Source organism: Mustelus asterias, chromosome 29 (assembly GCF_964213995.1).
Source record: "Mustelus asterias chromosome 29, sMusAst1.hap1.1, whole genome shotgun sequence".
Taxonomy (NCBI): Eukaryota; Metazoa; Chordata; class Chondrichthyes; order Carcharhiniformes; family Triakidae; genus Mustelus; species Mustelus asterias.
Genome location: NC_135829.1, coordinates 21,369,075 through 21,396,759, shown reverse-complemented (window position 1 = coordinate 21,396,759; position 27,685 = coordinate 21,369,075). Strand labels below are relative to the sequence as shown.

General features: G+C 48.4%; 1 protein-coding gene across 2 annotated transcripts in view; it reads right to left on the bottom strand.

Moving 5' to 3' along the window:
• LOC144480578 (semaphorin-7A-like) overlaps nt 1–25,728 on the bottom strand; it is a 65,196-nt gene extending 39,468 nt beyond the window's left edge. Inside the window, exons 1-2 of one of the 2 annotated variants that reach the window (XM_078200183.1) lie at nt 25,557–25,728; nt 7,001–7,140 (exon numbers count right to left, since the gene is read on the bottom strand). In XM_078200183.1, the coding sequence (XP_078056309.1) occupies nt 7,001–7,140; nt 25,557–25,644 (228 nt within the window). In that variant the 5' untranslated portion in view covers nt 25,645–25,728. Of the gene's footprint in view, nt 1–7,000; nt 7,141–20,907; nt 21,367–25,556 lie in introns of those variants that run through there. The other variant, XM_078200182.1, reaches the window with a different exon arrangement.
• Between the last annotated feature and the right edge of the window lie 1,957 nt (nt 25,729–27,685).

The following is a 27,685-nucleotide window of genomic DNA, read 5'->3' as shown; positions in this document are numbered from 1 at the left end:
AATTTAGCATGATGGGGAGATGCCGGCGTTGGACTGGGGTGGGCACAGTAAGAAGTCTCACAACACCAGGTTAAAGTCCAACAGGTTTATTTGGTAGCACAAGCCACAAGCTTTCGGAGCGCTGCCCCTTCATCAAGTAAGTGGAGAGTTCTGTTCACAAACAGGGCCTATAAAGACACAAACTCAATTTACAAAATAATAGTTGGAATGCGAGTCATCAAGTCTTAAAGGTACAGACAACGTTGTTGTCGCTACGACAACGGATGAATGAACACCGCTCAACAGTCGGGGAACACTTCAGCAGTCACGGGCATTCAGCCTCTGATCTTCGGGTAAGCGTTCTCCAAAGCGGCCTTCACAACACACGACAACGCAGAGTCACTGAGCAGAGACTGATAGCCAAGTTCCGCACACATGAGGACGGCCTCAACCGGGGCGGCACGGTAGCATAGTGGTTAGCACTGCTGCTTCACAGCTCCAGGGACCTGGGTTCGATTCCCGGCTTGGGTCACTGTCTGTGCGGAGTTTGCACATTCTCCCCGTGTCTGCGTGGGTTTCCTCCGGGTGCTCCGGTTTCCTCCCGCAGTCCAAAGATGTGCGGGTTAGGTTGATTGGCCAAGCTAAATTGCCCCTCAGTGTCCCAGGATGCGTAGATTAGAGGGATTAGCGGGTAAATATGAGGGTTAGAGGGATTAGCAGGTAAATATGTAGGGATATGGGGATAGGGCCTGGGTGGGATTGTTGTCGGTGCAGACTCGATGGGCCGAATGGCCTCTTTCTGCACTGTATGGGTTATATGGTTCTTGGATTCATGTCACACTATCTGTAACCCCCACGACTTGCCTGGGCTTGCAAAATCTCACTAACTGTCCTGGCTGGAGACAATACGCATCTCTTTAACCTGTGCTTAACCCTCTCTCCACTCATTGTCTGTACCTTTAAGACTTGATTACCTGTAAAGACTCACATTCCAACCATTATTTTGTAAATTGAGTTTGTGCCTTTATATGCCCTGTTTGTGAACAGAACTTCCACTCACCTTATGAAGGGGCAGCGCTCCGAAAGCTCGTGGCTAGTGCTACCAAATAAACCTGTTGAACTTTAATCTGGTGTTGTGAGGCAATTTAGCACGGCCAATCCACCTAACCTACACCTCTTTGGACTGTGAGAGGAAACCGGAGCACCCGGAGGAAACCCACGCAGACACGGGGAGAACGTGCAGACTCCACACAGACAGTAACCCAAGCTGGGAATTGAACCCGGGTCCCTGGTGCTGTGAGACAGCAGTGCTAACCACTGTGCCACACATGGGACTTCCCTTCAGCTTAAACTGAAGGTCACGGCCAAAATACGTTCCTGTGGCATTCCATTTGAAGAACATGGCATTCCGTGTCTTTTCATTTCACTCTCTTCACAATCAGAAACCAGAGATTTCCAAAGATAATCTTTACTGAAGGTCAGAGACTTCCCAGAACAATGTGCTTTGTTCGCTCAGGAATTGTGTATTGTTGACAGGTTATGGGGGAAATTTAAATAGCAAACGCCCTCGGAATCAGTACATTCCTTCCCGAACTTATGTAAATATGTTTTTCCTCAAAACGTAACCATCGGAGGGAACTTTGAAAACATTCTATCTGACGGAAAAAAGGTCAGAAAATTCCCAAAGAGATACCACAAACAGATTGAATATTTCAGACTTATTTCCAGGTAGAAGATCGTGGCCGGAATTCGCGGGTCTCGCTTGAACGCCCCTCTGCTGCTGTCAGTGAGAATGGAGAACTTGGTTCTCAGCTGCCCTCAGCGCCAGGGCCTGGGTTCAATTCCGGCCCCGGGTCACTGTCTGTGCGGGGTCTGCATGTTCTCCCCGGTGTCTGAGTGGGCACGTCTTTCGGACTGTGGGAGGAAACCGGAGCACCCGGAAGAAACCCACGCAGACACGGGGAGAAGGTGCAGACTCCGCACAGACAGTGACCCAAGCTGGGAATCGAACCCGGGTCCCTGGCACTGTGAGGCAGCAGTGCTAACCCACTGTGCCGCCCCGTTGGCCATGGTGCATTAACCATGGGGCATTGGCCCTTAGTGTTAGGGGGATTCACAGGGTAGATGGATGCTGTTACGGGGATGGAGCCTGAGTGGGATTATTGTCAGTACAGGCTTGGTGGGTTGAATGGCCTCCTCCTGCACTGTCGGGATTCTACAATTCTATGATTCTAATAACCTCAGCCACCGCGGGAATTGAACCCATATTGCTGGTGTCACTTCGCATCACAAACCAGCCGTCCAGCCAACTGAGATAACCGACCCCCCAGTCGCTGTTGTAATGTAGACATAACAGTGCACAGCAACCCCTCACAAACAGCAATGTTGTAACGACCTGATGCCTGCTTTCTGCAATGCTAACTGAGGAATAGATATTGGCCAAAATTCCCAAAGTTCGGGCACAACATCGTGGGCCGAAGGGCCTGTTCTGTGCTGTACTGTTCTATGTTCTATGACTTCCCTGGCTTCCAACAAAATGTTGCCGCGGGATCTTTCCTGAGGGGGCAGATTGGGCCTCCGTTTAGCATCTCAGAGCGTGCCGCACCCCCTCAGCAGTGCACTGGAGTGTCAGAAATCATGAGGGAGATTCTCCGGCCTTCCAGCCGCGAGCTTCATGCAGGCGGGAAGTGGCACGTTGTTCGCTCGCGGCGGGAATTCTCTGGGAAGCCCGCGGGCGGGAGTGGGGAATCCCAGCCGGTGTGAACGGACGGAGAATTCAGACCCGTTTTTGTGCTGGGGTGGTACTCAGACCTGTGACTTTATGTCATTCCTGAGAGGCTTGGCCAAGAATATTGTCCAGTTTACCCGCCGCAGAGAGCAGGGAAATAGACAAATAAAACCTCTGAGAATGCAAAGACAACTTATCCTTCGAAAGTTAAACAGCCTCTTGGCAAATTAGGCTTGAAAATCTCACTTTCTTTCTCACTTTGATAGTCACTTTAAGTTCCCAGCTTAGTTGCATTATTCTCACACTGGCCACGATTGGAAATTACAATATGCGTTAGAAATGATTAATCATATTATTGCTGAAGCAGAGTGTGCTACTTTCACATTAAGCTATTTTATTTCATCCCAAAAGAAGACAGAAAATAGGATGAGCTCGTCACTTTGTAGTTCTGTTTTTCTGTTGCGATTTGATGTATTTTTTGGGAGGTGCTGTTGACAGTTGGGGTGAGAGAGAGGGCGGGGAGGGGTGTGATACTATTATTTGTTGCCTCAAACTAGATGCCAGAATCAAACGCAAGTGCCGCCCTGTAGGGCAAAATATTTTCAGTCTGGATTTAATCAACCATTTTCATCAGGGTACATTTTTCATCTTCGCGATACCGTTTAGCATTTGTTTGAATATGGAGCTATTAACTATTATACAGTCACAGCAGAATGTAGGCCATTCGGCCCTTCGAGTTTGCTCCACCGATCATCTGATGTGATAATCCTCAACACTGTCCCGCCCGATCCCCAGCTGTTATCTGGCCCACACAGCATTCGGAAGCTTGCCTGTGCCGGGTGAGATATTAGCTTCTTCCTGCTGTCCAGGGCAACGCTTGCTCCCTTGAACTTGAACTGAATATATCTCAGAATGTTGCTGAGGCAAGCAGTTACGAATGACGAAGCGTATCCCAGCTGCATCCGCACGCAGACTGTCCCTCGATGTCCTTGATACGGAACATCAATAAAGCTGCTTGTGGTCAGCACTGAATCACTCAGACCAGAAAGTCGGAGTTTGGTAATAGAGCCAATTGTAAGCCTCCCTCCATAGGGGGCAACTCTCCCAGCCCCCTGCATCAGCGGAGGTTGTTTCACAGGCCCCCCCTCCCCGCTGGGCACCACAGCCTCTGTGCGGCACAGGCCCCCCCCCCCAGATTTCCCACATTGTCAGCTCCACGCCATAAATCGGTGTGGAATTTGAATCCAATTAGCAGGCCCGGGTCTGAAGTCTCCAGACCCGCTAATCTCCCCCCTTCCCCCGCACCACCCCCACCAGGAGTGCTTCACTCTAGTGGAGTTTACAACAGCTCCCCACTAATGGGGAACTGGCAGCTCGACCCCGCTGGAGTGAAGGGGGGTCCACGGAGGACCCCCCTCCCCACAGAGCTCGGGGTAAGGAGGCGGTGCGCCCTGAGCATTGCCAGCCTGGCCCCCTGACACTGCACAAGGGTCAAAGTGGCACTGCCCACGGGGCATCGGGCAGTGCCAAGGGGCTGTGGCCAGAGGGGGGGGGGGGTTGGGGTTTATTGGGGTACAACCTGCGGAGGGGGGAGGAGGGGAGATTGGCGGGAGTGGTGGTTACCGCTGCCACTCTGCTTTCGGGATCAGTGACAGAGGGAGGTAAGCGGCTGATCAGGGTGGGGGAAGCGGGGTGGGAGGGGGTGGTGAGGAGTCTGCCTGTTGGTGGGGTTCGGGGCTGCGCGGGGGCAGAGGTCGGGAGGCCAGCGATCGTGAGGGGGGGAGCGCAGGGCAATCGGAGGGGCAGTGATGTGGGTTGCTGTGCTGGCCAGCGATCAAGCTGACAGATCAGCGCTAGGCTGCCGGCCTCTCCAGTGGGAACAGGCCCCATCCCCATATTTTCAGCGTGAATCTCCCTGGGGCACTCAGCAGTGCTCAGAGTGGGGGAGATTCATACTGAAAAATCCCGCTGAAGAAAACAGCGGAGTTACTCCAGTTTTTACCTGAATTCAGCACTGAGACTTTTTTGAGGAGAATCCCATCCATAAAGTTTAAAGTTTATTTTTTAGTCACAAGTAGGCTTACATTAACACTGCAATGAAGTTACTGCGAAAATCCCCTAGTCGCCACACTCCTGTTCGGGTACACTGAGGGAGAATTTAGCACGGCCAATGCACCCAACCAGTGCGTCTTTTGGACTGTGGGAGGAAAAGGGAGCCCCCGGAGGAAACCCACGCAGACACGAGGAGAATGTGCAAACTCCACACAGACAGTGACCCAAGCCAGGAATCGAACCCAGGTCCCTGGAGCTGTGAAGCAGCAGTGCTAATCACTGTGCTTCCGTGCCGCCCACAGATGCTGCCAGAACTGCTGAGTACATCCAGCATTTTTTGAAGTTAAATCAGAGTTCAGTTTCTCCTTGGGATATCTAACCGACTCATCTTCTGACACTAAGGGGCAATTTAGCACGGCCAATCCACCCAACCTGCACATCTTTGGACACTAAGGGACAATTTAGCATGGCCAATCCACCTAACCTACACATCTTTGGAGTGTGGGAGGAAACCCTTGCAAACACGAGGAAAAGGTACAAACTCCACACAGTCACCCAAGGCCGGAATTGAACCCAGTTTCCTGGTACAGTAAGGCAGCAGTGCTAACCACCGTGCCACCATAAACTTGCTTAAACTTCCTTCACTGCTGAAGCCAAATCTTCTAAACTGGTGCAACTGTCTGGCAATATTGGTTCAAACTGACCGGTGCGAGTCAGTATCGGCCCCTGCCATGCCTTTTCCCGCTGAGTCACTGGAAGGGCAGATTATTTATGTTGTAATCACAGAAGGGATACACTGGCCAAATTCAGAATTGTTACAATGCAGAAGGAGGCCATTTGGCCCATCGTGTCTGCAGCAGGTCTCCAAACGAACATCATGGCTTAGTTCCATTGCCCTGCCTTTTAACCGTACCTCTGCACGTTATTTGGCTAGAAATAATTCCCTCTTGAATGCCTCGATTGAACCTGCCTCCCCCACACTTCCAGGCAGCGCATTCCAGACCCCAACCACTCGCTGGGTGAAAAAGATATTTCTCACTTCACATTTGCTTCTTTTGCAAATCACTTTAAATCTGTGCCCTCTCGTTCTCGATCCTTTTACGAGTGGGAACAGTTTCTCCCTGTCCACTCTTGCCCAGCCGCCTCATGATTTTGAACATCTCTATCAAATCTCCTCTTAGCCTTCTTCTCTCCAAGGAGAACAGTCCCAACCTCTCCAATGTATCCTGAAGTTTCTCATCCCTGGAACCATTCTTGTAAACCTCTTCTGCATTTTCTCCAATGTGTTCACATCCTTCCTATAGTGTGGCGCCCAGAACTGTATACAATATTCCAGCTGAGGTCTAAATAGTGTCTTGTATAAATTCAGCATTATGCTATGCCCTATTAATAAAGCCCAGAATACTATATGCTTTATTAACTGCTCTCTCCACCTGTCCTGCCGTCTTTAATAACTTATGCACATATACACCCAGCTCCCTCTTTTCCTGCACTCCCTTAAGAATTGTACTCCTTGTTTTATATTGTGTCTTCACATTCTTCCGGCCAAAATGCATCAACTGACGTTTCTTCACGTTGAACATCATCTGCCACCAATCTGCCCAGCCCACCAACTTGTCCATGTCCTTTAGAAGTTCTACACTGTCCGCTTCACAGTTTGCAATACTTCCAAATTTTGTATCACCCGCAAATTTTGAAATTGTCCCCTGCACACCAAGATCGAGATTGTTAATATATCAGGAAAAACAACGATCTCAATATTGACCCCTGGGGAAACACCACTACAATCCTTCCTCCAGCCTGAAAAACATCCATTAGTCATGACTCTTTGCTTCCTATTGTTCAGCCAAATTCGTATCCACATTGCTACTGTCCTTTATCATTCCATGAGCTGTATCTTTACCTACACGTCTGTTAGGAGGCAGGGTCAAATTCCATTGATGATGGAATTAACATCCGACTTTTGAGAACCCTCCCCCCCGCCCTCCCTCCCCCCACCCCCACCCTCCCGCCCTCCCTCCCCCCACCCCCACCCTCCCCCGAGTTTCCTGGGATTGCTGAACATAATTGACAGGTGCAAGCAAGACCAATGGATCACAAAACAAACGTCCTTGGTTAGTTGCCACTCTCGGCGTGGGAGAAATGCTTGATCCCCCAGGTGTTCAGTTGATCTATAACTTTATAAACAGTGCTCAGGATGTTGCATCCTATTAACAATCCAGGCCAGTTCTATTTTTGTACCTCATGGACTTGACTAGGAGAGCTTCCAAAGTCTATTTGATAAAGAACTTCCTTTCCACCAACATACACAATGCTTCCTTCGCGGAGCGTGGTTGAGTAATTCTCAGTCAAATTAAATTTGATTCCTTCTTCAATTTCAGCTGTAAAGATATAAAGGACATGGTTTTACTGGTGAATAATGAACACAAAAGACAAGGTCAAAGAACAAAGTGTCGTTTGAAGGAAATGGTAGTCATGGTGACTGGGACCCAGAGATTGGGGTCAACTAAAATGGCCTAATATCTCATGACGATGATGCATCAACAGGGGTCAAGTGGAAATGGTTGGGAGCTTCAAGTTTCTAGGTGTCCAGATCACCAACAACCTTGTCCTGGTCTCTTAAGAAAGCCCACCAATGCCTCTACTTACTCAGGAGACTAAGGAAATATGTCCACTATGACTCTCACCAACCTTTACAGATGCACCATAGAAAGCATTCTTTCTGGTTGTATCACAGCTTGGTATGGCTCCTGCTCTGCCCAAGACCACAAGAAACTATAAATGGTTGTGAGCGTAGCCCAGTCCATCACGCAAACCAGCCTCCCATCCGTTGACTCCGTCTACAGTTCCTGCTGCCTCAGAAAAGCAGCCAGCATAAACAAGGATCCCATGCACCCTGGACATACTTTCTTCCACCTTCTTCCATTGGGAAAAAGATACAAAAGTCTGAAAGCACTTACAACCGACTCAAGAACAGCTTCTTGCCTGATGCCATCAGACCTTTGAATGGACCTGTCATATATTAAGTTGATCTTTCTCTACACCCTAGCTATGACTGTAACACTACATTCTGCACTCTCTCCTTTCCTTCTCCCCTATGTACCTCATGAATGGTTTTGCCTGTATAATGCGCAAGAAACAATACCTTTTACTGCACCCCAATACACTGATAAATCAAGTCAAGTCAAAAGCTATGGACACACGATATGGAAGTACAGTAAAGTAAGATTACTCTCTGGGAGGAAATGCTGCGAAATCTCAGCAGATCTGGCAGCATCTGTAAGGAGGGAAAAGAGCTGACGTTTCAAGTCCAGATGACCCTTTGACGGTCATCTGGTCTTGAAACGTCAGCTATTTTCTCTCCTTACAGATGCTGCCAGACCTGCTGAGATATTCCAGCATTTTCTCTTTTGGTTTCAGATTCCACCATCCGCAGTAATTTGCTTTTATTTGAGATTATTCTCAGTGTGAGTGTGGCCATTATAATTTCTCCACTACGATAGCAAGTGATGGACAGACCTTTGACTAGAGTCAGTTCTCAAAAGCAGACTTGCTCACTGACACACGAATCAGCTTGAATACAAAACTTCCAGAAGGCAATGAGATATACAACCAATTTGCGATGATGCAACATTTACTGGGATTGTCCTCAACTAGATCCTTATGTATGCCTAAAATAAAACAAGCTCTTACAATTCACTCGCCCTGAAGCGGAGCCTGCTCCTGTGTGGATGGCTCAGGCAGTCAGACCATTGCAAGGTCATGGAGATTAATCCTGGCACTTGCTGACTGAGGCTGAAACTCAAGCTCAGCGACAAAGGAAGCCATGGACGGGATTTTCCGGCCATGCTGATCCCAAAATCGGAAAATTCAGCCTGAGGTTAACGGACCTTTCCATGGTCTGTGTCCCGCCCGCTATGATTCCCGTGGCGGACAGAGCGGAAAAACATGTCAATTTCATAGAATCTCTACAGAGCAGGAAGAAGCCATTCGGCCCATCGAGCCTGCACTGACAACAAATCCACCCCAGCCCTATCCCTGTAAACTCATGTATTTACCCTGTTAATCCCCCTGACACTAAGAGGCAATTTAGAATGGCCAATCAACCTAACACGCACATTTTTGGAGTGTGGGAGGAAACCGGAGCACCCAGAGGAAACCCACGCAGACACGGGGAGAATGTGCAAACTCCACACAAACAGAGACCCAAGCCGGGAATTGAAACCAGGTCGCTGAAGCTGTGAGGCAGCAGTGCTAACCACTGTGCTACCGTGCCGCCCAAATTTGCATTTATTATTTCTGGGAAACTAGTCACCATGGAAATAATGATGGCACGGTGACAGTGGTTAGCACTGCTGCCTGACAGCGCCAGGGACCTGGGTTCAATTCCTGGCTTGGGTCACTGTCTGTGTGGAGTTTGCACATTCTCCCCGTGTCTGCTTGGGTTTCCTCTGGATTCCTCCCACAGTCCAAAAGACATGCTGGTTAGGTGCATTGGCCGTGCTAAATTCTCCCTCAGTGTACCCGAACAGGCGCCTGAGTGTGGCGACTAGGGGATTTTCACAGTAACTTCATTGCAGTATTAATGTAAGCCGACTTGTGACACTAATAAATAAACTTTTAGGCGGGATGCAAATTTGTGGTTACTATCCGATCAGCCATCATCTTATTGAATGGCAGAGCAGGTTTGAGGGGCCGAATGGCCTACTCCTTGATTCATTAATATCAAATTCTCATTTCAGAATTCTTAATGAATCTATTTCCTTGCAGATAGTGCATTCCACTGGTACAAAATCATTTATCTCCAACACCCCTTTGGGTCTTTTATCAATGACTCCAAATTGTGCGCTGTGGTTGCTTAACCTTGCGATTCATTCATCCATCAAAATTGATCACAATTTTCAACGCTTCACTGCTCTAATCTGAATAATGATGTGGAGATGCCGGCGTTGGACTGGGGTAAACACAGTAAGAAGTTTAACAACACCAGGTTAAAGTCCAACAGGTTTATTTGGGAGCAAAAGCCACACAAGCTTTCGAGGCTCTGAGCCCCTTCTTCAGGTGAGTGGGAATTCTGTTCACAAACAGAACTTATAAGACACAGACTCAATTTACATGAATAATGGTTGGAATGCGAATACTTACAACTAATCCAGTCTTTAAGAAACAAAACAATGGGAGTGGAGAGAGCATCAAGACAGGCTAAAAAGATGTGTATTGTCTCCAGACAAGACAGCCAGTGAAACTCTGCAGGTCCACGCAACTGTGGGAGTTACAAATAGTGTGACATAAATTCTGATTCTAGGATCGCATGATAAAGACTCAGGAGGAAAAAAGCAGAAATATTTATGTGAAATAGTGTGACATAAACCCAATATCCCGGTTGAGGCCGTCCTTGTGTGTGCGGAACCTGGCTATCAGTTTCTGCTCCGCGACTCTGCGCTGTCGTGTGTCGCGAAGGCCGCCTTGGAGAACGCTTACCCGAATATCAGAGGCCGAATGCCCGTGACCGCTGAAGTGCTCCCCAACAGGAAGAGAACAGTCTTGCCTGGTGATTGTCGAGCGGTGTTCATTCATCCGTTGTCGCAGCGTCTGCATAGTTTCCCCAATGTACCATGCCTCGGGACATCCTTTCTTGCAGCGTATCAGGTAGACAACGTTGGCCGAGTTGCAAGAGTATGTACCGTGTACCTGGTGGATGGTGTTCTCACGTGAGATGATGGCATCTGTGTCGATGATCCGGCACGTCTTGCAGAGGTTGCTGTGGCAGGGTTGTGTGGTGTCTTGGTCACTGTTCTCCTGAAGGCTGGGTAGTTTGCTGCGGACAATGGTCTGTTTGAGGTTGTGCGGTTGTTTGAAGGCAAGAAGTGGGGGTGTGGGGATGGCCTTGGCGAGATGTTCGTCTTCATCAATGACATGTTGAAGGCTCCGGAGGAGATGCCGTAGCTTCTCCGCTCCGGGGAAGTACTGGACAACGAAGGGTACTCTGTCCACTGTGTCCCGTGTTTGTCTTCTGAGGAGGTCGGTGCGGTTTTTCGCTGTGGCGCGTTGGAACTGTTGATCAATGAGTCTAGCGCCATATCCTGTTCTTATGAGGGCATCTTTCAGCGTCTGGAGGTGTCTGTTGCGATCCTCCTCATCCGAGCAGATCCTGTGTATACGGAGGGCTTGTCCGTAGGGGATGGCTTCTTTAACGTGTTTAGGGTGGAAGCTGGAGAAGTGGAGCATCGTGAGGTTATCCGTGGGCTTGCGGTACAGTGAGGTGCTGAGGTGACCGTCCTTAATGGAGATGCGCGTGTCCAAGAATGCAACCGATTCCGGAGAGTAGTCTATGGTGAGCCTGATGGTGGGATGGAACTTGTTGATATCATCATAGAGTTGTTTCAGTGATTGTTCACCATGAGTCCAAAGGAAGAAAATGTCATCGATGTATCTAGTGTATAGCACCGGTTGAAGGTCCCGTGCGGTGAAGAAGTCTTGTTCGAACCTGTGCATGAAGATGTTGGCATATTGAGGTGCAAATTTGGTCCCCATGGCTGTTCCGTGTGTCTGGATGAAGAACTGGTTGTTGAAGGTGAAGATATTGTGGTCCAGGATGAAGCGGATGAGATATAAAATTGCATCTGGAAACTGGCAGTTGTTGGCGCTGAGCACTGAGGCCGTTGCAGCAATGCCATCGTCATGGGGGATGCTGGTGTAGAGTGCTGAGACATCCATTGTGACGAGGAGCGCTCCTGGTTCAACTGCTCCATGTGTGCCGAGTTTCTGTAGGAAGTCCGTCGTGTCGCGACAAAAGCTGGGGGTTCTTTGTACAATGGGTTTCAGGATGCCCTCGACATAGCCGGAGAGGTTCTCGCACAGGGTCCCATTGCCCGATACGATGGGACGGCCGGGTGTGTTTGCCTTGTGTATCTTCGGGAGGCAGTAGAGATCTCCAACGCGGGGAGTACGTGGGATGAGAGCACGGAGGGTGTTCTGAAGGTCCGGATCAAAATCTGAATAATCCAAGCCTCTCCAGTCTCTCCCCATTCCTTCATTCCTGATATCGCATCATAGATTCATACAGTGCAGAAAAGGCCGTTCGGCCCATCGAGTCTGCATTGACAATATCTACCCCTAAAGCCAATGGATTCTGCAACATTGCCAAGGGCATTGGTCGAATTTCAGCAGTAAATCAGTGGGAGTATATTCTGAGACAATACTTGATCCATCTGAGATGAGTAATCATCTTTTCCCAGTAGCTGCGAGTTAGGAAATTTATAAACATACTTCAGAAACCAAATGCACGAGGGTGTTTCAATAAACACACCAGTGCGGTAAAACTGGGTGGATGCAATTTTTCTGGATTTTCTTTATTCTTTCATAGCATGTGGGAGTCGCTGGCTAGACCAGAACAAGGGCAGCAGACGCATGGGAAAACCACCACCTGCAAGTTCCCCTCCAAACCACCCACCATCCTGAGTGGGTGGCACAGTGGTTAGTACTGCTGCCTCACAGCGCCAGGGGCCCAGGTTCAATTCTGGCCTCGGGTCACTGTCTGTGTTGAGTTTGCGTTTTCTCCCCGTGTCTGCGTGGGTTTCCTCCGGGTGCTCTGGTTTCCTCACACTCCAAATATGTGCGTGCGGGTTAGGTTGAATGGCCATGCTAAATTGACCCTAGTGTCAGGGGATTAGCAGGGTAAATGCGTGGGGTCACGGGAATAGGGCTTGTGCAGGATTGTGGCCGGTACAGACTTAATGGGCCAAATGGCCTCCTTCTGCACTATAGGGATTCTATGATTCTGACTTTTTTGTGATTTGATTTATTATTGTCACATGCATTAACATACAGTGAAAAGTATTGTTTCTTGCGCGCTATACAGACAGAGCATACCATTCATAGAGAAGGAAAGAAGAGGGGGCAGAGTGTAGTGTTACAGTCATAGCTAGGGTGTAGAGAAAGATCAACTTAATGAAAATGAAGTTTTAGAAGCATAGAACGAGAGTAAAAGACAGAATTAGAAGGTATGCTGGGCACAGCTTGCAAGAAGTCGCCTCACTCCAGCGCCATCTTGGAAGGACATCGCCGTTCCGTCACTGGAACACCCTCCCTACCAGCACCTCAGAGACTGCAGCGATTCAAGATGGCAGCTCGCCACCAGCTTCTCAAGGGTGACTAGGGATGGGCAACAGATGCTGGCCTTTGCAGTAATGCCCACATGCTAAGGACAATAAAAAGTGAAGGATGTAAGGCATCAGTCTTGGTCCAGTGGGTCGCACGAATTTTGCAATGATGAAAACAATACACTCGAGGCATTTCCTGTTTCAGCGTAGGACAGAACATCCAACTCAGTTCATGCACCCTTTAATTTTAATCCTTCAGATATAACAGGCCGGGAGTGAAGCACAGGGAGGCTGAGAATCTGCGGCTGTTCACATCAGAGAGTAAAACACTGACTGAACGACCTGTCAACTGCTTAACACAATTAACAAGAAATTGCCTGAAATACTCGGGCAGTATCTGTGGAAGGTTGAAATGCAGAGGAAATGTTTTAGACCAATGACCTCTAAACAGCCTGCATGGTGATGCCACAGATACTGCTGACCTGCTGACCGGAGAATTTTATGTTACTATTTTAGCTTTGCAGAATTCACAGAATCTCAGTTTCATTTTTAAACTGTTTGCTGTTACGCACTTTGCAATTTGGGGCAGCACGGTAGCACAGTGGTTAGCACTGCTGCTTCACAGCGCCAGGGAGCGGGGTTCGATTCCCGGCTTGGGTCACTGTCTGCACATTCTCCCCGTGTCCACGTGGGTTTCCTCCGGGTGCTCCGGTTTCCTCCCACACTCCAAAGATTTGTGGTTTAGGCGGATTGGCCGTGATAAATTGCCCCTTAGTGTCAGGGGGACTAGCTAGGGTAAATGCATGGGGTTATGGGGATAGGGCCTGGGTGGGATTGTGGTCAGTGCAGGCTTGATGGGCCGAATGGCCTCCTTCTGCACTGCAGGAATTTATGTTTCTATAATTCATTCAACCCACTAACATCAATCCTTAATCGCTCCCTTCGATCCCCTTCTTTCCTTCTACATATTCTGCTTTGGGCTTTTAGCTCTGTTGTGTATCTGGAATGTTCCATTTCAGCAGGGGAGGGGAGGATCGAGGGTGGGGGGAATCAGCGGTTGGGAGTGTGGGGTGGAGGGGCCAGAGGTCAGGGCGGGTTGGTCAGTAAGGGAGGGATAGTTGAGGATAGGGTCAGAGGTCAGAGGGTGATCAAGATGGTGGAGAGGTTGGAGGTCAAGGGTCTGGGTAGGTCGGGGTCAGAGGTCAGGGTTGGGGTGGTGTTGTCGGGGAGACTGGGGTAGTGGGAGTCGGTGGGGTCGGGACAGATGTTAGGGTGTGGTGAGGGGTGGGGAGGAGGGGGGGTTAGAGGTCCGGTCGGGTCTGGGGGTCAGAGGGGGTTGCGTTGGGTTCGGGCAGGTTGTGAGTCTGCAGGGGAAAATCCATGGGGGAGGGGTTAGTCAGAGTTGCCGGGGTGGGGAGAGGTCCCTAGCGGGGATCAGTCTTTTGATTTGATTTATTATTGCCATGTGGTATTGGGATACAATGAAAAGTATTGTTTCTTGCACACTATATGGATAAAGCATACCGTTCATAGAGTACATAGGGGAGAAGGAAAGGAGAGAGTGCAGAACCTGTGTGTTTATAATAGTTACCCAGAAGTAGAAGAGGGTTTAATTCTTCTAACCATTTGGGAGCCATTATTAGTGTAACCCTCCAGAGTTTGCGATTTAAATCATATTTTCGGATGGTCTCCAGCATAGGGGAATTGCCCAGGTGAAGTTCGTACTCTCGGACAATTGCAGTGCAAATCATTACCTGCAAAGTTTCAGGAGACTTGCCCCAACACATCTTTGGGATTAACCCACCCCCTCCAAACATGGTTCCGTGTAACTCAGGAATTATGACCCTCCGTGTTATAGGACTACACCTGACAGAAGCAGAGAGACAACCAGCCCAACCGTCTCGTCTTGTTGAGCTTGTTAAATTGATTCCCCTCGCCTTGACATCATTCCTCATGACATCGAATTAACATCTCGGAAACAGGCCACCTAGTTCACTCTGGCATTCATTACATGAGCCTCCTCCCATCCGACTTCATCTTGTTTGACAACACGGTGGCACAGTGGTTAGCACTGCTAGCTCACAGCGCCAGGGACCCAGGTTTGATTCCCAGCTTGGGTCACTGTTTGTGTGGAGTTTGCACATTCATAGAATCCTGACAGTGCGCAAGGAGGCCATTCAGCCCATCGAGTCTGCACCAACAACAATCCCACCCAAGCCCTATCCCATAACCCCACATATTTACCCCACTAACCCCTCTAACCTATGCATCCCAGAACACTAAGGGGCAATTTAGCATGGCCAATGTACCTAACCCGCACATCTTTGGACTGTGGGAGGAAACCGGAGCACCCGGAAGAAACCCACGCAGACACGAGGAGAACGTGCAAACTCCACAGTGACTCAAGCCAGGAATCGAAACCAGGTCACTGAAGCTGAGAGACAGCAGTGCTAACCACTGTGCCACCGTGCCACCCGTTCTCCCCGTGTCTGCGTGGGTTTCCTTCAGGTGCTCTGGTTTCCTCCCACAGCCCAAAGATGCGTAAGTTACATGGATTAGTGAGGTAAATACGTGGGGTTACAGGGAAAGGGCCTGGGTAAGATTCTCTTTTGGAGAGACAGTACAGACTTGATGGGCTGAATGGCCTTCTTCTGCACTGTTGTGATTCTATATTGTTACATAGGTAAGTATAATAATCCACTGCACCCCATCATGCCCCCCATGCCAATGATGCAATTTGCGAGCTACGTAGAGTTCTGTTGCCTAATGCTTTTAGCACTCCCTCTATCACAGACACATGAATCACTCCAAAGTCATCAGTTACTGCCAACAGATACTATGACAGTGACATTAGATCGGTAACCTCATTGCCTGGTCACACTCACCTTGACTGCACATTCACCATGACGTTAATGTAATTTAGTCATCCTACTGCATCACGTCTCCCTAACAACTGTAACATTCTCTGAATCCATCAACTCAAACCCTGCGTCACCTTAAAAGACTTCGACTAGTTTACTTCCGTCTCTTTTTCAGAGACCCTGAAAGTTGGAACCCGATGCATTGTAAAAGAGTGCAACAAAAGAATTGCTGCAACTGCATTGCTAAACATTGCTACAATTCCAATAAATAATACCTGGGAGCTGTTGTGAAAGCTCAGGGAATCATTTTACAATAGATACCCATGGCTAATGCTATGAGAATGTGTCTGCTCTTTCGACACTCAGAAAAATGTTGGCTGTTAAAGTAAAAGAACTCCATGTACATGAAATGCACTTGCAAAATGTGCTGCATTCAATGCGGTAATTTTGTCTGCAACCTTTTAAGCAAGAATTGCTGCTTGTGTAATAGAGCCCATTCTGAGCAGAACCACATCAATTATTACCAAAACATCTGCATTTACAGCAAGGTAGAAACACCGTGGGCGGCACGGTAGCACAGTGGTTAGCACTGCTGCTTCACAGCTCCAGGGACCTGGGTTCGATTCCCGGCTTGGGTCACTGTCTGTGTGGAGTTTGCACATTCTCCTCGTGTCTGCGTGGGTTTCCTCCGGGTGCTCCGGTTTCCTCCCACACTCCAGTGCCTCCAGTACACAGTCCAAAGATGTGCGGGTTAGGTTGATTGGCCATGCTAAAAATTGCCCCTTAGTGTCCTGAGGTGCGTAGGTTAGAGGGATTAGCGGGTATGTATGTCGGGATATGGGGGTAGGGCCTGGGTGGGATTGTGGTCGGTGCAGACTCGATGGGCCGAATGGCCTCTTCCTGCACTGTAGGGTTTCTATGATTTCTATGACAGAAAATAGGAGCAGGAGGAGGCCATTCGACCCTTCCAGCCTGCTCCGTCATTCATTATGATCATGGCTGATCATCCAACTCAATAGCCTGATCCCACCTTCCTCCATATCCTTTGATCCCCTTCGCCCCAAGTGCTATATCTAACTGCCTCTTAAAAACGTTCAATGTTTTGGTCTCAGCTGCTTTCTGTGGTAGTGAATTCCACAGGCTCACCACTCTCTGGGTGAAGAAATGTCTCCTCATCTCTGTCCTAAACGGTCTACCCTGAACCCTCAGGCTGTGACCCCTGGCTGTGACCTCAGGCTGTGACCACCTTGCATTAAGTTGATCTTTCTCTACACCCTAGCTATGACTGTAACACTACATTCTGCACTCTCTCCTTTCCTTCTCTATGAACGGTATGTTTTGTCTGTATAGTGCGCAAGAAACAATACTTTTCACTGTATGTTAATACATGTGACAATAATAAATCAAATCAAATTTATTGGTTCTGGACACCCCCACCATCAGGAACACCCTTCCTGCCTCTACCCTGTCTAACCCCGTTAGAATTTTATTGGTTTCTATGAGATCCCCTCGCTCTTCAGAACTCCAGCGAATACAATCCTAATTGACTCAATCTTTCCTCATACAGCAGTCCCACCATCCTAGGAATCAGTCTGGTAAACTTTCTCTGCACTCCATCTAGAGCAAGAACATCCTTCCTCAGATAAAGAGACCAAAGCTGTACACAACGTTCCAGGTGTGGCCTCACCAAGGCCCTGTACAATTGCAGCAAGACATCCCTACTCCTATAGCCAAATCCTCTTGTATGAAGGCCAACACAACCATTTGCCTTTTTTCCTGCCTGCTGCACCTGCATGCTTATCTTCAGTGACTGGTGTACAAGGACACCGAGGTCTCGTTGCACATTCCCCTCCATATTTATAACCATTCAGATAATAATCTGCCTTCCTGTTTTTGCTACCAAAGTGGATAACCTCACATTTATCCACATCTGCCATGCATTTGCTCACTCACTCAACCTGTCCAAATCACACTGAAGCATCTCTGCATCCTTCTCACAGCTCACCCTCCCACCCAGCTTTGTGCCATCTGCAAACCTGGAGATATTACAGTTAGTTCCCTCATCTAAAACATTAATATATATCGTGAATAGCTGGAGTCCCAGCACTGATCCCTGCAGTACCCCACTAGACTGCCATTCGGAAAAAGACCCCCTTTATTCCTACTCTTTGTTTCCTGTCTGCCAACCAGTTTTCGATCAATCTCAATACACTCCCCCAATCCCATGCGCTTTAATATTACACGCTAATCTTTTGTGTGGGACATTGTTGAAAACCTTCTGAAAGTTCAAATAAACCACATCCACTGGCTCCCCCTCATCAACTCTACTAGTTACATCCTCAAACAATTCCATTCGATTTGTCATGTGTGATTTCCCTTTCATAAATCCATGCTGACTCTACCCAATTCTGCCACTGTTTTCCAAGTGTTTTGCTATAAAATCTTTGATAACAGATTCTCGAATTTTCCCCACTGCTGACGTTAGGCTGACTGGTCTATAATTCCCCGTTTTCTCTCTACCTCCCTTTTTAAATAGTGGGGTCACATTAGCTACCCGTCAATCTGTAGGAACTGCTCCAGAGTCTATAGAATCCTTGAAGATGACCACCAATGCATCCAGTATTTCTCAGGCGACATCCTTAAGTACTCTGGGATGAAGATTCTCAGGCCCTGGGGATTTATCCGCCTTCAAGCAAATAAATTCCCCCAAAAGATAAGTGGAAAAGTGAATCGTGTGGAGGGCGTAGAAGGTCTGCAGAGAGATTTGGACAGGCTGAGTGATTGGGCGAGGATCTGGCAGATGGAGTATAACGTTGACAAATGCGAGGTTATTCACTTTGGAGGAAATAATAGCAAATTGGATTATTATCTAAATGGAAAAGAATTACAACATGCTACTGTGCAAAGGGACCTGGGGGTCCTTGTGCATGAGATGCAAAAACCCAGTCTGCAGATGCAACACTGTGTTCAAGAAGGCAAATGGGATGTTGGCCTATATCGCAAGGGGGATGGAATATAAAAGCAGAGATGTCTTGCTGCATCTGTACAGGGCATTGGTGAGGCCGCAGCTGGAATACTGTGTGCAGTATTGGTCCCCTTATTTGTGGAAGGATATATTGGCCTTGGAGGGAGTGCAGAGAAGGTTCACCAGGTTGATACCGGAGATGAGGGGTGTTGATTATGAGGAGAGACTGAGCAGATTGGGTTTGTACTTGTTGGAATTTAGAAGGTTGAGGGGGGATCTTATAGAGACCTATAAGATAATGAAGGGGCTGGATAGGGTAGAGGTGGAGAGATTCTTTCCACTTAGAAAGGAAGCTAGAACTAGAGGGCACAGCCTCAAAATAAAGGGGGGTCAGTTTAGGACAGAGTTGAGGGGGAACTTCTTCTCTCAGAGGGTGGTGAATCTCTGGAATTCTCTGCCCACTGAAGTGGTGGAGGCTACCTCGTTGAATAGGTTTAAATCACGGATAGATGGATTCCTGATTGGTAAGGGAATTAGGGGTTATAGGGATCAGGCGGGTAAGTGGAACTGATCCACTTCAGATCAGCCATGATCTTATTGAATGGCGGGGCAGGCTCGAGGGGCTAGATGGCCTACTCCTGCTCCTATTTCTTATGTTAAAATCATTTCTCTATGAATATTAATTTCCTTCAGTTCCTCTGTCTCACTAAACTCTGTTTCCCCAACATTTCTGGTATGTTATTTATGTCCCCCTTTGTGAAGTCAGAACCAAAGTATGTATTCAGTTGGTCAGCCAATTCTTCGTTCCCCATTGTAAATTCCCCTGTTTCTGACTGTAAGTGACCGCTGTTTGTCTTCACCAATCCTCTTTCTCCTCGCGTGCCTATCGGAACTTTTACAGTCAGTTTTTATGTTCCCTGCAAGCTTACTCACATACTCTATTTTCCCCTTCTTAATCAATCCATTGAATCATAGAATTGCAACAGTACAGAAGGAGGCCATTCAGCCCCTCGAGTCTGCACCGGCCACAATCCCACCCAGGTCCTATCCCCATAAACCCATACATTTACCCTGCTAATCCCCCTGACACTAGAGTCAATTTAGCACGGCAATCAAACTAACCCACACATCTTTGGACTGTGGGAGAAAACCAGAGCACCCGGAAGAAACCCACACAGACACGGGGAGAACATGCAAACTCAAACAATGACCCAAGCCGGGAATCGAACCCGGGTCCCTGACGCTGTGAGGCACAGTGCTAACCACTGTACCACCAAAATGTTGAATGTTTGCCATAGTCTATCCACCATCATCCCTTTAAGTAACATTTCCCCATCTATCATATCCAACTCGCACCTCCTATCATTGTAGTTTCCTTTATTAAGGTTCAGGACCCTAGTCTCAGAATCAACTGCATCAGTCTTCACCTTGATGGAAAATTCTATCATATTATGATCACTCAAGGGGTCTCGCACAACTAGATTGCCAATTATTCCTTTCTCATTAGACAATACTAGAGATAGACCAATCGAAAGAGAGATCGATAGATTTATAATGAGACACGGATTGATACAGAAACAGATAACGGAGTTTAGAAATCATGGAATCATAGAATGTTTACAGCATAGAGAGAGGCCACTCTGCCATCCTATCTCAGCTGGCTGATAAAATAACCCCCTCCTCCCCAACCCAATCGCACTTCCCTGCACCTGGTCTATAGCACTGTGGGTTACGACACTCAGAATCCCCACAGTTCGGAAGGAGGCCATTTGAACCATTGAGCCTGAACTGACAACAATCCCATCCAGGCCCTTTCTCGGGGAGTGAGTTCTGGACCACCCTCCCACCCCCCCCCCCCATCCAAGCCCCTCACAACATTGTTCCCCCCACCCCCAATGAAATCCTATCCCCTCCACCCCCAGCCTCTACTTAAATTGGCGGAGATACAGAATCAGATGGATAGATAGAGATAGGAAGATGGAGAAAAAGAGATAAGACATGGGGGCAAAGATAGAGAAATGAAGATGAATCGAGTGATAAGAAATTAAGATTCGCATCAATGAATATTAATGAGTAAATATACAGACAGGCACACACATATACACAGAGATTCAGAGGCCGAATATCAGGCAAATGCGGATCTATCATTGAAGCATCGACCCTTTGTCCTTGGCAGCTCCCCCTCCCCTCCCCCGGTGGGGCTCAGGACCCTCCGCTTACCTGAGAGGTCGAGTTTGAGTCGGGGTGAAGTGAAGGCTGAGATGCAACCGAGAAGCTGGAGGAAGACGAGGGAGGCTGGCAGAGGCATTGAGGCTGACAAACAGAAATCCCACTTTCTCTGGAACGGCAGCCGGAGCAAGAGCTGGGGGTTCCGGAGCTGTGTGTGTATCAGCGTATGCGCTACTTCTGTGCTCACACCCTCTGAGGCTAGCACTGTCTCAATTTCTCAACAACGTAATATCAGAGGGGTGGGACTGACCAGACGTCTGGAGGATCATTGCATGAAACTCTGTTCCTCTTCACAGACCCACTGAATATTTCCAGCACTTTTAGCTTTTAATTTAGATGCAATGATTAGTTGCTTATTTACGAAAAGTAGTCTCACAACACCAGGTTAAAGTCCAACTGGTTTATTTGGTAGCACAAGCTTTCGGAGCGCTGCCCCTTCATCAGGTGAGTGAAGAGTTCAGTTCACAAACAGGGCATTTATAGACACAAACTCAATTGCAAGAAAATGGTTGGAATGTGAGTCTTTACAGGTAATCAAGTCTTAAAGGTACAGACAATGTGAGTGGAGAGAGGGTTAAGCACAGGTTAAAGAGATGTGTATTGTCTCCAGTTAGTGGGATTTTGCAAGCCCAGGCAAGTCGTGGGGGTTACAGATAGTGTGACATGAACCCAAGATCCTGGTTGAGGCCATCCTCATGTGTGCGGAACTTGGCTATCAGTTTCTGCTCGGCGATTCTGTCGTGTGTCATGAAGTTCGCCTTGGAGAACACTGACCCGAAGATCAGAGGCTGAATGCCCGTGACCGCTGAAGTGTTCCCCGACAGGAAGAGAACACTCTTGCCTGGTGATTGTCGAGCGGTGTTCATTCATCCGTTGTCGTAGCGTCTGCATGGTCTCCCCAATGTACCATGCCTCGGGACATCCTTTCCTGCAGCGTATCAGGTGGACAACGTTGGCCGAGTTGCAAGAGCACGTACTGTGTACCTGGTGGATGGTGTTCTCACTTGAGATGATGGCATCTGTGTCGATGATCCGGCACGTCTTGCAGAGGTTGCTGTGGCAGGGTTGTATGGTGTCGTGGTCACTGTTCTCCTGAAGGCTGGGTAGTTTGCTGCGGACAATGGTCTGTTTGAGGTTGTGCAGTTGTTTGAAGGCAAGTAGTGGGGGTGCGGGGATAGCCTTGGCGAGATGTTCGTCTTCATCAATGACATGTTGAAGGCTCCGGAGAAGATGTCGTGGCTTCTCCGCTCCGGGGAAGTACTGGACGATGAAGGGTACTCTGTCCACCGTGTCCCGTGTTTGTCTTCTGAGGAGGTCGAACCTCCTCAGGGACCTCCTTATGGGGATAGGATCCGACTTCCTCAGAAGACAAACACGGGACACGGTGGACAGATACCCTTCGTCGTCCAGTACTTCCCCGGAGCGGAGAAGCCACGACATCTCCTCCGGAGCCTTCAACATGTCATTGATGAAGACGAACATCTCGCCAAGGCCATCCCCACACACCCACTTCTTGCCTTCAAACAAACCCAAACAGACCATTGTCCACAGCAAACTACCCAGCCTTCAGGAGAACAGTGACCACGACACCACACAACCCTGCCACAGCAACCTATGCAAGATGTGCCAGATCATTGACATGGATGCCATCATCCCATGTGAGAACACCATCCACCAGGTACACGGTACCTACTCTTGCAAATCGGCCAACATTGTCTACCTGATACGCTGCAGGAAAGGATGTCCTGAGGCATTGTTAGCGGACAACAAATTTATGAAGTTACGTATACAATATGAAACAGGCCAAACTGCACTCAGAACCCCTTCATTAAAGAATAAAAGGGACAGATCCAGACAAGCAGGCAAAAGACATGCTTTTGAAATGCAAACAAGGTCTAACACACAAAAGGGAGCCAGACAGGGTGGCACCAAAGGAAACTAAGTTAAAGGTACCCCCCTCATCTAATCAAGTCAGCACCACTGACCTAATCAAGTGATATCAGGAAGCCTCCATAAAGACACCTAAGGAGAGGATTAACATAACTAAGGAAGTCTTCTTGGCCTCAAAAGACTTCCTGAGATCAGCCAAACACCCATTGTTCAAGAAACCCCAGAGATTCAAGACCATTGATAAACCCATCGGACAGAAACGATTACCATACTTAAACATCGATACTGTGCTTAAAACATCAAAACAGAATGGTCAGAGTCAAATACTGTAAACAAAACATTAACATTTGAATCATACAACGTGTCAAAGTTCGAGTATAACTGTAGCCCATTGCAGCGGGCTTTCAGAGTGCTTTCGGGACAGTGCTGTTTGTATGTCCTGATTGCACCTCCATCGACGTTAATAAAGCTGTACCGCTGTTGAACCTGACTCTGAGTCCGAAGTGGTCGTGTTCGCCCACTCGCGCTAACAGCGTGGGACATTGGGGAAACCATGCAGACGCTACGACAACGGATGAATGAACACCGCTCGACAATCACCAGGCAGGAGTGTTCTCTTCCTGTGGGGGAGCACTTCGGCAGTCACGGGCATTCAGCCTCTGATCTTCAGGTAAGCGTTCTCCAAGGCGGCCTTCACGACACACGACGGCGCAGAGTCGCTGAGCAGAAACTGAGAGCCAAGTTCCGCACACATGAGGACGGCCTAAACCGGGATCTTGGGTTTATGTCACACTATCAGAAACCCCCACAGCTTGCCTCCTGGGCTTGCAGAATCTCACTGGCTGTCCTGTCTGGACACAATACACACCTCTTTAACCTGTGCTTAATGCTCCCTCCACTCACATTGTCTGTATCTTTAAGACCTGGTTGGCTGTAGGGATTCGCATTCTAATCAGTATTCTGTGACTTGATTTTGTGTCTCTGTGTCCTGTTTGAGAACAGATTTCCACTCCATCTGATGAAGGAGCAGCACTCCGAAAGCTACTGGTATTTGCTGCCAAATAAACCTGTTGGACTTTAACCTGGTGTTGTTAAAACTCTTACCTAGTGAAGAGACCAGACATGGATAGCAATTATACCACCTTCGAATGGGGACCAGAAGGGTCCCTCACCTGATTGGGGATTGGCTATCCGACAGGAAGCAGAGAGTCGGAATAAATGGGTGCTTTTCTGGTTGGCGGATGGTAACTAGTGGCGTGCCGTAGGGATCGGTACTGGGGCCTCAACTATTTACCGTTTATATAGACGATCAGGATGAGGGGACTGAGTGTAGGGTAACAAAGCTTGCAGACGACACAAAGATAAGTGGAAAAGTGAATCGTGTGGAGGGCGTAGAAGGTCTGCAGAGAGATTTGGACAGGCTGAGTGATTGGGCGAGGATCTGGCAGATGGAGTATAACGTTGACAAATGCGAGGTTATTCACTTTGGAGGAAATAATAGCAAATTGGATTATTATCTAAATGGAAAAAAATTACAACATGCTACTGTGCAAAGGGAACTGGGGGTCCTTGTGCATGAGACGCAAAAACCCAGTCTGCAGGTGCAACAGGTGATCAAGAAGGCAAATGGGATGTTGGCCTATATCGCAAGGGGGATGGAATATAAAAGCAGAGATGTCTTGCTGCATCTGTACAGGGCATTGGTGAGGCCGTAGCTGTGTGCAGTATTGGTCCCCTTATTTGCGGAAGGATATATTGGCCTTGGAGGGAGTGCAGAGAAGGTTCACCAGGTTGATACCAGAGATGAGGGGTGTTGATTATGAGGAGAGACTGAGCAGATTGGGTTTGTACTCGTTGGAATTTAGAAGGCTGAGGGGGGATCTTATAGAGACCTATAAGATAATGAAGGGGCTGGATAGGGTAGAGGTGGAGAGATTCTTTCCACTTAGAAAGGAAGCTGGAACTAGAGGGCACAGCCTCAAAATAAAGGGGGGTCAGTTTAGGACAGAGTTGAGAAGGAACTTCTTCTCCCAGAGGGTGGTGAATCTCTGGAATTTTCTGCCCACTGGAGTGGTGGAGGCTACCTCGTTGAATATGTTTAAATCACGGATAGATGGATTCCTGATTGGTAAGGGAATTAGGGGTTATAGGGATCAGGCGGGTAAGTGGAACTGATCCACTTCAGATCAGCCATGATCTTATTGAATGGCGGGGCAGGCTCGAGGGGCTAGATGGCCTACTCCTGCTCCTATTTCTTATGTTCTTATGTTAAAATCATTTCTCTACGAATATTAATTTCCTTCATTTCCTCTGTCTCACTAAACTCTGTTTCCCCAACATTTCTGGTATATTATTTATGTCCCCCTTTGTGAAGTCAGAACCAAAGTACACCCCCAGCCTCTACTTAAATTGGTGGAGATACAGAATCAGATGGATCGATAGAGATGGGAAGATGGAGAAAAAGAGATAAGACATGGGGGCAAAGATAGAGAAATGAAGATGAATCGAGTGATAAGAAGATTCGGATCAGTTCCTATCCCTTCCACAACAGAGACTCAGATGTATCTCCGCATCAATGAATATTAATGAGTAAATATACAGACAGGCACACACATATGCACAGAGATTCAGAGGCCGAATCTCAGGCAAATGCGGATCTGTCATTGAAGCATCGACCCCTTCCTTGTCTCTGGCAGCTCCCCCTCCCCTCCCCTCCCCTCCCCCGGTGGGGCTCAGGACCCTCCGCTTACCTGAGAGGTTGAGGTTGAGTCGGGGTGAAGTGAAGGCTGAGATGCAGCCGAGAAGCTGGAGGAAGACGAGGGAGGCTGGCAGAGGCATTGAGGCTGACAAACTGAAATCCCACTTTCTCTGGAACGGCAGCCGGAGCAAGAGCTGGGGGTTCCGGAGCTGTGTGTGTATCAGCGTATGAGCTACTTCTGTGCTCACACCCTCTGAGGCTAGCACTCTGTCTCAATTTCTCAACAACGTAATATCAGAGGGGTGGGACTGACCAGACGTCTGGAGGATCATTGCATGAAACTCTGTTCCCCTTCACAGACCCACTGAATATTTCCAGCACTTTTAGCTTTTAATTTAGATGCAATGATTAGTTGCTTATTTACGAAAAGTAGTCTCACAACACCAACTGGTTTATTTGGTAGCACAAGCTTTCGGAGCGCTGCCCCTTCATCAGGTGAGTGAAGAGTTCAGTTCACAAACAGGGCATTTATAGACACAAACTCAATTGCAAGATAATGGTTGGAATGTGAGTCTTTACAGGTAATCAAGTCTTTACAGGTGCAGACAATGTGAGTGGAGAGAGGGTTAAGCACAGGTTAAAGAGATGTGTATTGTCTCCAGCCGGGACAGTTAGTGGGATTTTGCAAGCCCAGGCAAGTCGTGGGGGTTACAGATAGTGTGACATGTACCCAAGACCCTGGTTGAGGCCATCCTCATGTGTGCAGAACTTGGCTATCAGTTTCTGCTCGGCGATTCTGTCGTGTGTCATGAAGTTCGCCTTGGAGAACGCTTACCCGAAGATCAGAGGCTGAATGCCCGTGACCGCAGAAGTGCTCCCCGACAGGAAGAGAACACTCTTGCCTGGTGATTGTCGAGCGGTGTTCATTCATCCGTTGTCGTAGCGTCTGCATGGTCTCCCCAATGTACCATGCCTCGGGACATCCTTTCCTGCAGCATATCAGGTAGACAATGTTGGCCGAGTTGCAAGAGTAGGTACCGTGTACCTGGTGGATGGTGTTCTCACGTGAGATGATGGCATCCATGTCGATGATCCGGCACGTCTTGCAGAGGTTGCTGTGGCAGGGTTGTGTGGTGTCGTGGTCACTGTTCTCCTGAAGGCTGGGTAGTTTGCTGCGGACAATGGTCTGTTTGAGGTTGCGTGGTTGTTTGAAGGCAAGAAGTGGGGATGGCCTTGGCGAGATGTTCGTCTTCATCGATGACATGTTGAAGGCTCCGGAGAAGATGTCGTAGCTTCTCCGCTCCGGGGAAGTACTGGACGATGAAGGGTACTCTGTCCACCGTGTCCCGTGTTTGTCTTCTGAGGAGGTCGGACCTCCTCAGGGACCTCCTTATGGGGATAGGATCCGACCTCCTCAGAAGACAAACACGGGACACGGTGGACAGACTACCCTTCGTCATCCAGTACTTCCCCGGAGCGGAGAAGCTACGGCATCTCCTCCGGAGCCTTCAACATGTCATTGATGAAGACGAACATCTCGCCAAGACCATCCCCACACCACCACATCTTGCCTTCAAACAACCGCGCAACCCCAAACAGACCATTGTCCACAGCAAACTACCCAGCCTTCAGGAGAACAGTGACCACGACACCACACAACCCTGCAACAGCAACCTCTGCAAGACGTGCCAGATCATTGACACGGATGCCATCATCTCATGTGAGAACACCATCCACCAGGTACACGGTACATACACTTGCAACTCGGCCAACATTGTCTACCTGATACGCTGCAGGAAAGGATGTCCCGAGGCATTGTTAGCGGACAACAAATTTATGAAGTTACGTATACAATATGAAACAGGCCAAACTGCACTCAGAACCCCTCCATTAAAGAATAAAAGGGACAGATCCAGACAAGCAGGCAAAAGACATGCTTTTAAAATGCAAACAAGGTCTAACACACAAAAGGGAGCCAGACAGGGTGGCACCAAAGGAAACTAAGTTAAAGGTACCCCCCTCATCTAATCAAGTCAGCACCACTGACCTAATCAAGTGATCACAGTAAGAAGTCTCACAACACCAGGTTAAAGTCCAACAGGTTTATTTGGTAGCAAATACCATAAGCTTTCGGAGCACTGCTCCTTCGTCATAATCAAGTGATATCAGGAAGCCTCCATA